Source organism: Lissotriton vulgaris, chromosome 1_1 (assembly GCF_964263255.1).
Source record: "Lissotriton vulgaris chromosome 1_1, aLisVul1.2, whole genome shotgun sequence".
Lineage (NCBI taxonomy): Eukaryota > Metazoa > Chordata > Amphibia > Caudata > Salamandridae > Lissotriton > Lissotriton vulgaris.
Genome location: NC_141685.1, coordinates 438,324,017 through 438,341,292, shown reverse-complemented (window position 1 = coordinate 438,341,292; position 17,276 = coordinate 438,324,017). Strand labels below are relative to the sequence as shown.

At 39.0% G+C, this 17,276-nt stretch overlaps 1 protein-coding gene across 1 annotated transcript in view; it reads left to right on the top strand.

Annotated features, from left to right (window-relative positions):
• The window catches only part of LOC147747319 (FRAS1-related extracellular matrix protein 1-like), a 1,022,199-nt gene that overhangs the window by 986,071 nt on the left and 18,852 nt on the right, over nucleotides 1-17,276 (top strand). Inside the window, exon 32 of the mRNA XM_086953165.1 lies at nucleotides 514-629. Within this exon, the coding sequence (XP_086809291.1) occupies nucleotides 514-629 (116 nt within the window). The remainder of the gene's footprint in view (nucleotides 1-513; nucleotides 630-17,276) is intronic.

The following is a 17,276-nucleotide window of genomic DNA, read 5'->3' as shown; positions in this document are numbered from 1 at the left end:
GAGGTACCCTCGTGAGTGGTGTGGTGTTCTATCACTCTTTAGTTGCTCATCCACTGATAGACAGCTGTAGAATATGTTATGTTGTATGTTTTTGGAATATTGTGATGTTTATCCTCGGTTTTACTCTTACCGACGAGACGATGACAGGAGGAGTGCTGCTTTTACAGATTCCTCTGTGGTCTCGGACGCACCCGCCCGTCTCTCCACTTTCCATACCTAACTCTCTACATATATTTTACCCGCTTCAGGTTTGGAATTATCACTGGACTTCCGATACCAGTATGACGCTCTAAAAGCCCTAAAGAGGCGTAGGCACTGTCCTTTGACGAAACATGTGTCGGCTGGCGTTTGTCTATTTTAAGATCATCCACACGCATAAAAGTCTGCAACATATACATCCGGTGTCGACTACATTCACTTATTACTTTATGTACTGTTGATAATTATATGTGTGCCCAGGTTTTGTGTCTCATTGTGATGTTTATAGTCAACCTTATTTTTTTTTTTTAAAAGGGCACACATGCAACAAAATGCCCCTGGGGATGGACTCTTAAAGATAAGCACTGCTACTTTCTAACCTCACTACGGAATGCTACCTGGGAGGCGGCCGAAAGAGCCTGCCGACAAATGTGAGTACATGTCAATCTGTCATCATGACCACCTTCATTTGTAAAAAAGCATTCCATGTGTTTTTTGCTCTTAAACGCATAATTATTTTCGATGGACCTGACAATTAAAAAATGATAAAGTGGGTGCCTGGAGACTACTTCAGTGATTGTTGTAGCTTTTTTTATTTGGCGTCCCCGGTTACAGTGGGGCAATTAAGTGCGTTATGTGTGGTACCTCCTGTCCCCACACATATCACAATTCCGGGTAGTGCAGGCAGCCCCACACTCTCACATACATTTTATCTCATGGTAAATTTCGGCAGGCCAACTCTGTCGATGGGTACCCAGGGAAAAATGCACAGTAAATAAGGAGATGTGCAATAATGATAACAATTTGCATGTTATGTCCAATTTTGAGGACTAATATCGCAGCTAGTTGGTTTTTATCATACTGAAGGAATTCTTATACTAACTAAGTCTTAATATATTGGGGGTAATAAATATTGCACCCTTTTCGAAGCCGTCTGCAACCGGTGCCCTAGAACTAGTGTAATAATAATAATATGTTAGGTGAAATCTGGCATGCTGATGAGAGGTCCATCACAGATTTTCTGCCAGGACTCCTTCTCCTGTGTACATATGTGAAAGGGAGGAGTGCATGGCTGCATGTTGTAGTGAAGAAGCAAGCCCTAGTCAGGTGTGTCCCAGAGACCTTTGGAGCAAGTACAGAAACAAGGGAAGGTTGCACTTTGCCCTGATTAGTTGGTTGACATAAGATGCTATTAAATCCATCATCATAGCCCTACTTTAGTAGCGAAGTTTGCTAATTTATTTCTGTGGACACAACATGCAACAGCAAGAATAGGCAGTACCTGCCACAGAGGCAAAGGGCAAAATGGAGTGAATGCAGCAGACTCTAACTTATCTTGAATGATAGCCTGTCCTCAGCATCATGACTGTATGTGTAGTTGGGACAACATGCAAGGTCATCAGCAAGACATAATGAGAGCAGGATCTGACACAAGGCCATCACTGATAGTGATCAAGTTGAACAATTCCTGATTTGCTGACTTACTTCATTGCCAATTTGTAGAGTTGCGCTTCATCACGGGGTCAGTGGATTGCCCCTAGCCTGGAAGAGGGTATATTGGTTGGCTGACGCACAGGGGATGAAGCTGTCTTCTTTCACTGACGTGTGTAATTGGAGGCTAATGGGGATCTGCTTTTCTTGGAGATGAGCGTGATAGACCTGAGGGAGATGGTTCTACTTCAGAATAAAGCTTCACCAAGTGAGACGGCCCTTTGAGACGTTTTGCATATTTTGCCAGTGAGCAATGGTGAACAGTGGTTAGTGTCTGAAATTTTGGACTAACGGGAGAGCAATGAGTAAGAGAGATGACTCCTGCTCCTAAAAGAAATGTAAGCATTGACGTGGCAAGTAATCCATACATCTAGTCCTTAAACGTGTAGCATCAAGATGTATTAGTCTGCTCTGCTACATTAATATTAAACCTGTCTACAAGGGAGATGGTAGCATGTGGGCTCTTTACTTTGCTGAGATATTGAACCTCGTGCACACAGTCAGATTTGTGGTGTGTAATTTACATGGTAATTGTGCTTGAGAATTGCTGCTATGGGGCTGTGATGTTAATTTGTGTTTGTCAGCCTCAATGTGAGCAGAATTTCACAGATCAGTGCTAGAAGAGTACAATGGTCGGTTTACCCAAAGTGTGTGTGTGTGTGTGAGTCACATATTGTGCAAACATAATATTCTGGAGTGCTAAGATGACCTCACATGAGTATGCTACCTATCAGGTGCAACCTGTTATGAACTATGAATTCCAATCCTTTCTTGGGTATTACCAACGACTGCATCAATTATATAATATTTAACAATGTTTTAATGTAGCATTGTTATTGATTAGTGGAATGACCACATTGTATAACACACAATGCAGTTAATACTCTGCGTAACAGCAGATACATTGATAGTTACACCTGTGCAGTAGTTTAATAATTTTGTTGCAGAAAGTGCCAATTAAAGACTGGAAAATTAACTACACCGGTTTAGGGCTTTAATAATTTCCTCACTATAGGTACCAACTGAGTACTGGAGAATTCAAATCCTAGTTTATTTAGTGGGATATGTATGGTCTTTCCTTTTTTTCTGTGGTTTTGCATCTAGGTGACTACTTGTCAAGGCGTTAAATCCTCAGGATTGGTTTGATGCTCAGAATGGTCCAACCATGGATAGTCCCAAGTCTGTAATGCTATAATAGCACAGATCAGTGAAATGATCAAGTGAGGGAAGTATAGGAAGGGAACTGCTGCCAGGGAGATCTGTGATGACACATGGAAGAGATAATGAATACTCTCGTACCTTACTCTCACTGAATGTACTATATAGGCATATGTAGACATATCATCTCATGATTGCTTTCTACCTGTAAAGAAATACTGCTTCCACATTTAGACTGTGGTTCCAATGTTGCACACACTTAAAGAAATTCTTTAAATTCTGCTGTAACAAGAGAATGCACATACAAAATTCACAAACTCCCTTACTCTATTCTACAGACATAAGTATTTAACATTCCGAACCATATGACCTACCCATTCTATCATCTGCTTAACATCACAGGGGTATAATGTAACTCTCATAACTCTTTCTCGGTCACACCTGTTGAAAGCCACAAAGAAAGAAAAGGATAGGTATGACCAAGGGTGTGCAAATAGAAGATATATATATATATATATATATATATATGTGTGTATATATATATATATATATATATATATATATATATATATATATATATATATATATATATATATATACATATATATATATATATATTTAACATAGTAGTCCGATTGCCCTGCTAACCGGCGATCTCTTGGCGGTGCGGTTTCCAACGGCAGGACCACGCCGTTAATTATTCACAAAACTCCTGGAAACCAGGAAAAGACGGGTCGCACTCACCAAAGGATTTCGTTTCAGCAAAGTTTCTTTTTAATTCTTAACTTTATATTTCCATCAGTTCACTCGGCAAGACAAACAAAAAGCCTAAGCGTTTCGCAGCAGCCGCTGCTTGATCACGGTAACTTACAAACAATGAATTGCTAGTGGTTTACATACGTTTGAAAAGGTCATTACATCATTTCCTGTACAAATTAACCGATACAAGCCCATAAGCTTTATGGGACATGTAGTTTATATGTTTTAACCGGTATATACGTCGTGCAAATTTACAAAACCATAGTGGGTGATCTGTCAGTAAAAGGATTTCCATTTTTATAAAAACACAGTGCTGCTAACCCCATTTGTTATTGGTATAACATCTGATATAACCACATTTGTCCTTTTTTATGTGCACTGATTTTCAAATATTGAATCATTTATATTTGCATTTACAAAAAAGAATGAGAGAACTCTGGGAACTACCCAGAGTTCTCTCATTCTTTTTTGCATATTTCATGCATCACTCTATGCCTGCAAGGGAATTGTTTTGATGTATATGTATATATATATATGCAGGCTCAGTAATCGATTTCGATTCTTGAAAAGGATTTAAGCACTCCAGGTAGGTGGCAAAGTTTTTATTTCACCAGCAGCAACAGTGATGTAGACAAACGCGTTTCAGACAAAGTCCTTCTTCAGTGTCAACATTATGCTGCGCGCGGCTCTTTTTGTGTGCGCCTTCACTGCAGTAAAGTGAAGACGGACTATACTCTAATACATTCACATTGCGTTAAAGAGCGCTGGTAAAACGTGGCGGCCATTATCTAATGGTACATCATACATGAGAGCGATGTTGCAGTTTGGGAAAAATCCCTATTAAACATGCGAACATCACAATTGGGCAACATCCACTGCCAGTCAAAACTATGATCTTGCCGTGTATCGGCATAAGACTGGCATAGTTACCAAACCCGCGCCCTTAAAACAAAGCACCCAATATTGCTACGATATAAACAATCAATTCCGGGGGGACGTCTTAGAATACAGCTGTGAATCCGCATTGCCCCGAATCTAATTTTTGTTCATTACAGAACCGTGAGTGTCTCCAGCCGGAGATAACTACCACTAATAAGTTACGAAACATTTGGACTAGATAAGGCCAAAGATAACCTTCTCATAAATAATAAATAATATGTAGCTGGCTACATTCTTGTGTCATTTGATCATAACAGAGATAAGGACCTCCAAATACATATAATGGATAGGCAACTGTATTAAAAGCAATAGAGAATAGAATAACAGATAATAGTTAATAATAATCACAGGACATAGCAATGAAAATCGATGATGAATCACATCCTATCAGAGACTTGAGGAAACAACTCATGACGGGTGGTAGAGACAATTTAAGCATTCCTTAAGCATTTTTTAAGCACACATTTCCATGTCCCTCAGTCAGTTGAGTGTATAGATCAGGATGTCACACAGAAGACATGAGATACTAGAGGATCACTTTCCTAGATGGACAGTAAGTTCTTCCCCTACATTCAACCCTAGGGGACTCTTTGTCTGCAAATCAATAATGTACAGAGATTCTAATCTCCGGAGGCTCAACAGTCTATCGCCCCCTCGAGGGTTTAATGGTACATGATCGATGCCATAGTACCGTAGCTGCTCCCTATTGCTCCCATGTGCACTGGCAAAATGTCGGGCCACGGGGTATGTGACATCCTTGTTTGCGATAGCTCGTTGGTGCTCCAAAATACGGAGTTTCACATTGTTAATAGTCCTCCCAATATACTTTAATCTGCAGGGACAGACCAGGCAATACACTACATAGGGTGTCGTGCATGTGATGAATTTGCTAATGATTTTACATCTTCCCAGTCCTGGGACATTGTACATTAGTGTGCGTCTACTATTTTCACATGCTCGGCATTTTGGCTCGGAGCTTTAATCTATGTTTACCGGGAGCACTGCTGAACACGGACCAGAAAGAGGAGGAGTTACGGACGAGCGCCCGGCTGATACTACTGAAGACGCCGGTAAGTCGCCGCCATTACTTCCACACTCGTACAAAAGCATAGAAATTCCTCGGTTATAGTTAGTTGTGCTAACTATAACTCGCGTGGCCACAATGCACTGCTGATGATGTCACATATTACATCACTCATGACATGGTCAGTGACATCACTCATGACATCACTGATGACATCTCAAATGACATCACTGATGACAACATCCTTGTGACAAAGTGGCAGACCTCCTATCAGCATAAAATAACCTTTGACACACATATTCAAAAATAGAAACTAACATTTTCTTAAAAAAGGAGAAACCAATACCAATTACAACAACTTATTAGGTAATTCCAACATCTACATACACATCCACTCATTCACCAACAGTTCTATATAGTCACTCATGCATGTACTTACTCATCATATGTACTCATACACCTATACATCCTGTTACAGACTAATACTCATCCATATAGTTACTCACACACAAATTCACACATGCAAATAAACTATCAAAAAACCATTTACTTGATTATATTGCTATATACACACCACTACACATACTTCTACAGAAACGGAAACATATTTACTCACTTAAACAATCAGTTATAAAAACACATACTCACTAACCCACCCATACACACAATCATCCACCCATACAGCCTTGCACAAATGCTGTCTTCAAAATACATACAAATAGTGAGTCACTCAGTCATGCATCTGTGCTCTAAGTAATATTCCCCACCGAACCATACAGACACTGATACTGATACTCAAAAAAACAACTAATAACCCACATACACACTCATGTAGCTACTCACCAACCCATGCAGCCACTTATACACAAAGTGAGACACAGATACAGATATTTAAATATTTAAACATTACTCGCTGATATATGTATTCACTAAGATACATTTAATAAGTCAGTTAACCAATCAATTTTACACAAAAAAAACATCATTTAGACATTTATTTACCCATTTATTCTTCCATCAACCTTTAGATATACATATATAAAAAATATTTATTTTTCAGAAAGATACACATTCACTGGATGATGTCATCAGTGATGTCATTTGAGATGTCATCAGTGATGTCATGAGTGATGTCACTGACCATGTCATGAGTGATGTAATATGTGACGTCATCAGCAGTGCATTGCACGCGCAAGTTATAGTGAGTCCAACTAACTATAACGTGGGAATTTCAATGGTTTTATGCTAGTAAAATTTCCACCTAACTATAACTGGTGTGAAACCTATTGTTTTTTTCAGTGAATTTAATAGGTTTTTTAAATGCTAATTCCTAACTATAACTGGTGGGAAACCTATGGTTTTTTCAGTGAATATATATATATATATATATATATATATATATATATATATATATATATATATATATATATAAAATTTCTATGGAAAAATGAAACCCCTCATTTTGTTCCTTTTTCAAATTAAATGTATTAAGTGTTACCACTTTTTTCCAATCAAGATGACTTCAGGTGTGCCATACTTTTGTCATAAGTAAGACTGTTAGCGTTCTAGTTGTTCTTTAGAACACTCTGGGACATTCTGTCATTGGGCTATAGTTGGGCTTCATCTGGCTGATATTTGGGCTACATTTGGGCTCTTTTGTCTCTGGTGGCCATCTTGGGAGACTGCATATCAGAATTGTTTTAATGAAATATAAGAGGATTTGAGAAGTCACTCAAAATGTGCCCTAATTTTTCTTTCTTCAGCACTAATCATAATTTCTATGGCAAAATGAACCCCCTCATTTTGTTCCTTTGCAAATTAAATGTTTTAAGTGTTAACACTTTATTCCAATCAAGATGACTTCAGGTGTGCCATACTTTTGTCATAAGTAAGACTGTTAGCGCTCTAGTTGTTCTTTAGAACACTCTGGGACATTCTGTCATTGGGCTATAGTTGGGCTACATCTGGCTGATATTTGGGCTACATTTGTTTTTTTTTGTCTCTGGTGGCCATCTTTGGGCTACATTGGGCTACATTGGACTACATTGGGCTACATTTGGGCTCTAACATATATATAGCCCAATGTAGCCCAATATATATTTTTTCAAAGTTAATTTTCGTAAAAACCACTGGAGCACATTTCTTGAGACATAACAAAGGCACATCGGGGTACCAGTCCCTACAATTTTGCCAAGTTTGGTGGAAATCCATTCAGCCGTATGGAAATTAACATGGGGAAAACACGTTTTGGGACCCCCCTTTTATCTCGGCCCCCGCTTGACAAATCCCCCCCAAACTTTCAAGGAAGGACCGGAGCTTTGCTAGGCAAACTTGAGGAAATTTTCAGGCAGATTCGTCAACCGGCACCAAAGTTATTCACAATAGAATTTTGAGATTTTGCATTGAAAAAATTCCTAACTATAACTACCTACTGGCGACAGCCAGTAGGTAATACATATATATATATATATATATATATATATATATATATATATATATATATATATATATATATATATATATATATATATATATATATATATATATTCACTGAAAAAACCATAGGTTATAGACCATATATAGTTAGGAATTAGCATTTACAAAACCTTGAAAATTCACTGAAAAAAACATAGATTATAGACCATATATAGTTAGGAATTCGCATTTACAAAACCTTATTTTACTCACACAAAACCATTGAAATTCCATATATAGTTAGTTGCACTAACTATATATCGCGCACCCGCAATCCACTGCTGATGATGTCACATATTACATCATTCATGACATGGTCAGTGACATCACTGATGACATCACTGATGACATCTCAAATGACATCACTGATGACATCTCAAATGACATCACTGATGACATCACTGATGACATCTCATTTGACATTACTGATCACATCACTGATGATATCATTCATGTGATAATACGATGAACCTCTTCAGACTCTAATATAACCTTAGATACAATCAGTGTAAACAGACACTCACAGACTGTCACTCATCCATGGAGTTACTCACACACCTAGTCAGTCATGCAAAGAATCAATCACACCTCCATTTCCTCAACTATACAGTTATACAAACTTTACTTATTCAAACATATACTAACACATATTTACTCTCTTATACAATCCCTGATACAAGTTCACAATGATCCATACAGCCACTCACACATTCACTGGCTCTTATGCACAGTTATTTATATATGTCAACTCTCACATGTACTGTGTTTTACATATGTACTTACTTTGACATGTAGCACTGAGATATCCATTCACTCACCAATACACTCATGCACACAGTCAACCGCCCATACAGCTGTTTCCACATGCACTTTTGAAACCATACATCTAGTGAATCAACTGCTCACACATCTATGCACAGAGTCATACACCTCCCAGCCACCCACACACACACTCAGTCTCCCATACAAATACTTGGGCAACCAATCAATAACCCATATAGTTACTCATATAGCTACTTATCAACACATGCAACAGTTTACAGAACAACAGACATAATGATGCACAAATTAAGACAGTTTAGTCAATAACCCATGCACTCAGTGAGACACATTTAATCACTCACTCATACAGTCAGTCATGCACCTACTAAATCCTTCATCCAGACACTTATACATCCACTCATTCTTCAATATGTAAGACATATTTTAACTTTACAGAAACATACAGTCACTGGATGTTGTCATCAGTGATGTCATCAGTGATGTCATTTGAGATGTCATCAGTGATGTCATCAGTGATGTCACTGACCATGTCATGAATGATGTAATATGTGACATCATCAGCAGTGGATTGCGGGTGCGCGATATATAGTTAGTGCAACTAACTATATATGGAATTTCAATGGTTTTGTGTGAGTAAAATAAGGTTTTGTAAATGCGAATTCCTAACTATATATGGTCTATAATCTATGTTTTTTTCAGTGAATTTTCAAGGTTTTGTAAATGCTAATTCCTAACTATATATGGTCTATAACCTATGGTTTTTTCAGTGAATTTTCAAGGTTTTGTAAATGCTAATTCCTAACTATATATGGTCTATAACCTATGGTTTTTTCAGTGAATATATATATATACATACATATATAAACATATATCATCTGTATATCTATATAAATACAAACATAAATGCATGCATACATATACTTATATGCATACAGATGCATGTTATTTACATGAAAGTTGAAAAAACACTAATAAAAGCAAAGCTAAAAAGCCACCTCATTACAAACAGAATGGCTTTAACTTAAACGAGGGCGAGATCTATTGCATTTTCAATGCTTGTTTACTTTGGTTCCATCAAGAAGGCATTCAGATGTGTCACACATTTGCCATAAATTCTGAATGTTAGCACTCTAGTTGCACATTAGATCACTGTAGTAAAGCTACTGCTCACCAGGGACGTCTGCTGCTGGTATTCAAAGTGCATGTTTCAGTCTGCATGTCAGAATTTTTTTAATGAAATAGAAGAGGATTTGAGAAGTCACTCAAAATGATCCCTAATTTTTCTTTCTGAAGCACTAATCATACTTTCTATGGCAAAATTAACCCCCTCATGTTGTTCCTTTTTAAATGGAGTGTTTTCAGACTTACCACTGCATTCCAATCAAGATAGCTTCTGGTGTGCCATACTTTTGTCATAAGTAAGACTGTTAGCGCTCTAGTTGTTCTTTAGAACACTCTGGGACATTCTGTCATTGGGCTATACTTGGGGTACATCTGGGTGATATTTGGGCTACATTTAGGCTCTTTTGTCTCTGGTGGCCATCTTGGGAGACTGTATGTCAGAATTTTTTAAGGAAATGGAAGAGGGTTTGAGAAGTCACTCAAAATGTGCCCTAATTTTTCTTTCTGCAGCACTAATCATAATTCATATGGCAAAATATACCCCCTCATTTTGTTCCTTTTTAAATTAAATGTTTTAAGAGTTACCACTTTATTCCAATCAAGATGGCTTCAGGTGTGCCATACCTTTGTAATAAGTAGGACTGTTAGCGCTCTAGTTGTTCTTTAGAACACTCTGGGACATTCTGTCATTGGGCTATACTTGGGCTACATCTGGGTGATATTTGGGCTACATTTGGGCTCTTTTGTCTCTGGTGGCCATTTTGGGAGACTGCATGTCAGAATTTTTTAATGAAATAGAAGAGGATTTGAAAAGTCACTCAAAATGTGCCCTAATTTTTCTTTCTGCAGCACTAATAATACCTTCTATTGCATAATATACCCCCTCATTTTGTTCCTTTTTAAATTAAATGTTTTAAGAGTTACCACTTTATTCCCATCACGATGGCTCCAGGTGTGCTATACCTTTGTAATAAGTAGGACTGTTAGCGCTCTAGTTGTTCTTTAGAACACTCCGGGACATTCTGTCATTGGGCTCTACTTGGGCTACATCTGGGTGATATTTGGGCTACATTTGGGCTCTTTTGTCTCTGGTGGCCATTTTGGGAGACTGCATGTCAGAATGTTTTAATGAAATAGAAAAGGATTTGAGAAGTCACTCAAAATGTGCCCTAATTTTTCATTCTGCAGCACTAATCATACTTTCTATGGCAAAATATACCCCCTCATGTTGTTTCTTTTTAAATAAATGTTTTAAGAGTTACCACTTTATTCCAATCAAGATGGCTTCAGGTGTGCCATACCTTTGTAATAAGTAGGACTGTTAGCGCTCTAGTTGTTCTTTAGAACACTCTGGGATATTCTGTCATTGGGCTATACTTGGGCTACATCTGGGTGATATTTGGGCTACATTTGGGCTCTTTTGTCTCTGGTGGCCATTTTGGGAGACTGCATGTCAGAATGTTTTAATGAAATAGAAAAGGATTTGAGAAGTCACTCAAAATGTGCCCTAATTTTTCATTCTGCAGCACTAATCATACTTTCTATGGCAAAATATACCCCCTCATGTTGTTTCTTTTTAAATTAAATGTTTTAAGAGTTACCACTTTATTCCAATCAAGATGGCTTCAGGTGTGCCATACCTTTGTAATAAGTAGGACTGTTAGCGCTCTAGTTGTTCTTTAGAACACTCTAGGAGGCTGCAGTAGAACACAAAGGAATCAACTGACAGTCTCTGTCCTTGTTGGATGTACATGTTTTACTGAGAATGTCAGACTTCATTTTCACATGACTGAGAAAGATAATGTGAATTTACAGAAAATATGCTTTCAGTTTAGCTTATAGATCCCCTTCCAAACCACTGTGGGAAAATCATGAGATATTAGTTTTCTTTCAAACAATATTCATTATATCACAGCAGAAGGTTTTTTCACATGGTAAAATCACCTTAGAACCCACCACAATTCCTAAAACGAGTATGGTACCATCAACAAATGATTTATAATGTAACTAAAGTCCTAAAACCCTCTATTAACTACAATGCTTTTTAATGAGGTGCTATCATGTATATTGGTCCCAAGATGGCTGCCAACACTTCTTGGATGAAGTGCTGACAGCCAATCAGATCAGATGTGTGGTTAGGCTCCGCCCAGATATATATCTTTTTTTGAACCTAAATTACTCAAAATCCACTGGAGCACATATATTGAGACCTAGCAAAGGCACATCGGGCTAACAGTCCCTACAATTTTGCCAAGTTTCGTGCAAATCCATTCAGCCGTTCGAGCTAAAAGTGAGGCCAACCGCCCTATGGAAATTAACATGGGAAAAACGCGTTTTGGGACCCCTCTTTTTTCTCGGCCCCCCCCTTGATGAAACCCCCCCAAATTGTCAGGGGCTGCTCAGAAACAAAATGTTCCATTTTCCTGAAAAATTCAGCCAATTCCGTCCACAAACGCCAAAGTTATTAGACATAGAATTTTCAAAAATCCCATAGAGAAAAAATCCTAACTATATATACCTACTGGCGACCGCCAGTAGGTAATATATATATATATATATATATATATATATATATATATATATTCAAGCTCATGGGTCTGCCACCAAGTTGAAGGAGCACTCGAACAACAGAGAAGGTTTTGACCCGTAACCTTTATTGTTAGGTACAAACTGCACACGTGGGTGGGCGGGATATGCAGAAACTTCGAATCACCTGACGCGTTTCAATTTCTATCTTCCTCAGAGGCTTCTACCGAAGTTTTCGTGCGGCACTCCTACATGCTCACTGATTGGGCCATTCACGCCCCTCAGCATTGTGGATGTTGAAGTCTTTAAAGTCCATAAATGAACGCACTTTCTTAACTGCTGCCCTGTATGGGCCCCTAGACTCTGGATGAGCCTCCACCAACGCTGCAGTCTTAATCCAGCTCCGCTGCTCCACAGTCGAGGTAGGTAACATCCCATCTCATGGCCCCCGTTTTAGACAGGATGGTGCACCTTCGCGGCTGGGCGCCGCTCTGTATTCAAGCTCATGGGTCTGCCACCAAGTTGAAGGAGCACTCGAATATATATATATATATATATATATATATATATATATATATATATATATATATATATATATATATATATATATATATTAGCAGCCAGTCCTGACGTTGTCCGGGTATGAATTGCTGCCGGCCAGTAGTATATTGTTTTGTAGGATTTCGTTTTGATAGCATTTCTTATCTGTGACAGGCCTGTGAAACGCTCCGGTTCACAGTGCACTGCTGATGCATTTAAGAGTGCGCGTTCAGTAGTGTGTGAACTCGAGTTTCCCTACTTTATTTTTCCTTGCAATATTATATAGCGCGAACTCGACAACATGGCATGAGCACAATTTACATTACAGAAGAACACATTCATTTGTGGTAGGCATGGGGAGACATAGCAATTTGCCTGGAATCACAGGATGTTGAGCTGATGCCGAGATTCGAACGTAGATCCCCAGCTTTAAAGTTCGCAATTCTAGAACTTGTGGCGGGAGGTGTGTCTAAAAGTGTATGTCGGTGCTGGCCATCAATGAGAGAGGCCTGTGCATTTTTCAAATCGGTGGTGAAAAAATACGAGTATGTTGCTGGAGATGTGGGCCGCTGTGCCACCACTGTACTTACCGGGGGAGGGTAAACACGTGACCAAGCTCCGTTCGCGGAGCGAAACACGTCAGGGAGGGCACTTGCTCTTTCACCTTTGCAAAATAAAATGCACTGCTGACACCTGATTGATGTGGTGGCTGGATGATTTAACATCGTGAGAATTCTTTCCGAGGGATAGAAGGTCTGCGCCCACTCGAACCGCTACCAGGAGCGGTTGGGACTTTGTTTATATATATATATATATATATTTATATATATAATATATATATATATACATATACATATATATATATTACCTACTGGCGGTCTCCAGTAGGTAGTTTCCATAGGAAATCCGCAACATTCTATTGGGAATAACTTTGGCGCCGGTGGACGAATCTTCGCGAATTTCTCAAAGAAGGTGGCCCGCTCCGCTCCGCTCCTTCCCTGAAAATGTGGGGGGGATTCGTCAAGTGGCGGCTGAGATAAAAGGGGGGTCCCAAAACGTGTTTTCCCCATGTTAATTTCCTTAGGGCGGTCAAACTCATTTTTAGCCCGAACGGCTGAATGGATTTCCACCAAACATGGCAAAATTGTAGGGACTGGTAGCCTGATGTGCCTTTGCTATGTCTCAAGATATGTGCTCCAGTGGATTTTGAGTAATTTAGGTTAAAAAAAATATATATATCTATAAGCGCGCCCCGGTACGCACACCGGGGAGCGCACCGGGCGCGCTACGCGACTTGCGCACGGAAAGCTGATTGGCTCTCGGGTGTCTGTAAACATTCGAAACAGTCCAGAGCGGCCGCCATCCTGTGTCTCGGTAGGATCGAGACACAAGAGGTAGCAAAAACAAAGGGGGAAATGACCATAAGGGGGCAGGGTAGACCTCCCCTGACCCCCTAGGTTTGATGTGGAGGCCATAAAAGGGCCCAGCGGGGCAAAAAAAAAAAATTCGATTTTTGCGGGGGGAGCGCCCGGTACACGCACCGGTGAGCGCACCGGGGAGCGTACCATGGTGAAAAAGAATGACAGATTTTTAAAAGAAGTAGCTGTTTTAAAAAAAAATTCTTTTTGTTGTTTTTTTAAATTTTATTTAAGAACCTACATGTAGGTACCAATGCAGAGTCTTAAATTTAATGTACACTGTCTCTTCTGTAGATATCTTGCATGTTGTTATAGAAGTTATTGTGGTATATGGAATTCATACCATAGTCTGTCAGGAAAGCAGAAACAGATATTTTAAGCAATCCCTGAGAAGTCCTAGGGGATCATGGATAATCTATCCTGTTCCCTTATGATGAAAAGGAGATGTAAAATACACATTGGAGATAATATAGTGGGAGAAAGGTAGTAACTATGAGTAAACTTACTATGTAACACAAAAAGGTTGCATAGTATACTATAAGTCTCACTTTATAATATAAACATTTTGGTACTACTTCATGAAATACATATTAAAATGAATAATGTCTCAAACAATTTTTAATTATTAAATATAAATTTATTCTTCTGATTCTTTTTCAAAATTTAAAAAAACTTCTAACATAGTATCGTCCGGAATTTCCTCATAATCATTAGTACATGATTCTATTTGTTCCAAAGATTCTAGTAACTGTTGGTCGAAAGAGTCATCCATGAAATTAAATTAATCTTTTTGTTCTTCTGGATTTTCCACCTTTACTTCAAAAGAAATAACAGTTGATTGTTTTTCTCCTTCCATTTTTTTGCTGTAAATTGCATAAAAAATAAATATATCATTAGAGTTAGGGCACTGTTGGGTTTAAGTTCAGACAGGTAAAACGCAACGGGCCCCCAAGCAGACTCCGCATGCCTTTCTGTGGCAGCATGAAAGGCATTTAAAAATGCAAATTCTAATATGACTGGCGTTGTCTGAAAGACACCACTACCATATTGAACCCTTTTCCGCCCGGTCGACATTATAATATGGCGTGGGGTCTTTTCTACAGGGATGGCGGGCGGATTTCCCCCGCCATTCTAATGGGGCCCTTAGTCTTTCCCTCCGCATTAGCATTCCTAACGAAACTCACCAAAAGAGGTAATACGGGGACCCAAGTGACAATGAGCAAAGAAAAGGCAGTGTTTTCACATCCAGTCAGGATCACGTGAAGTGTGGTGCCAAACGCACCCTTACCCGATCGTTAGTTCAGTCAATCCTCTGCTGTGCAAAATTTCCAACGCTGTTTTCTAATATGTAAAACGCTTATGTAGGCAGCTCTGCCCCCATGTTGTGTGCAGGCTCCACCGAGACTCTTGGGACGAGTAGTCCATCTCTCTTCCGCTAGTTACTTCCGCTATTCTTGCACCTCCACTGCAATGACGGCAGATCACATCTACTTGCGTCCTATGTAAGGAGTATGCTAGTGTTCTTGCCTGTCTGGCGCTCGATCGTTCACTCTTATGATACTACTACCTACAGAAGAGAGTTTAAACATTTGTATTTGTGTTCTGCATTGAATGCCGTGCCCACCTTTACTAGGTCTAGAGTGCAATTCTAAAACCTCTTTCTTGACATATCAGCAGCAGGCATATCTTTAGCTATAGACATGAGAAGTAGAGATTGTGATTTTATTCAGGTGGTGGTGAAAGTTTCAAGAAACATTTCGTCACTCTATTTTATTCTCTTTATTTGCACATTTGTTCTGTTGTACATTTTTTAAAAGAGCGCATACTTGTAAAATGCATCCCATCTAGTAGGGTGCAAAATATGTATCCCTTTATTCATTTCGTTTATTTTCAACTTTGGCTAGCCACAGAGGGGGAGAATTGCACTATTTGATATGGCGTTTATAATTGCACTGCACTTGTAGGATGACAAACTTGTTGAAAATGCTGCAGAGAGATTTAGTGCAGTCAATATTTTTGGGTTTGCAGCCCAGTATGTTTAGTGATTCCAGCTAATCTTGGATCAGGGTCAAGCTTTGAGGTGGAGGAGATAAAGGTGGAACTCTGTCTTTAGCAGGTTTAATATCAGGTGGTGGAAGGACAGCGATTTGAATGTCCTTTAGCGTTTGGTCTAAAAAGAGTGTGTCCTCTTGTCATCTGCATTGAGATAATATGAGAGGTTTGAGTGTTTTAGGATTTTAGCGAACGTTTCCAGGTAACGTTAGAAAGAGTAGAGGATAGAATTGAGGCTTGCATAACACCTTGAGCTATAGGAGTTGGTTCTGATAGAGACATATTCAGCTTTTTGGTTGATATCAGTTTTCTGACTATAAGCTGAGCCAACATAGGACTTTTCCACTTACCCCCCTTCTTTCCTTGAGTGTATTGTGAAGCTTGGAATGATTAACCATGTCTAAAACTGTGAATAGGTCAAGGCGGATGAGTAGACAGAGGTATCCTTTGTCCAGTAAACAGGGAGCATCTACCATGATCTGAATTATCACTATTTCTGTGCTAAAAACCAAATCAAAGCCAGGTTGATGTTTTTCTAGTAGGTTGTACTGTTCGAGGTGAGTTGAGACTCAGTTTTTTAGGATCTCTGAGAGGAAAGGGAGATTAGTAACTGAGTGAAAGTTGTTCATGCCTTCCAAGTCTACTCCTGTTTGCGTTAAGAGTGGTCTGGCTCGCCATGTTTTCAGACATTCTGTACCATTGTCTGAGAAGTTGATTACCTGTATCCAGTAGGCAGTGATGTGAGTGGTGAACTGTTTAATTAAGGTGGAGGGGATTGGATCAGAGAAGCC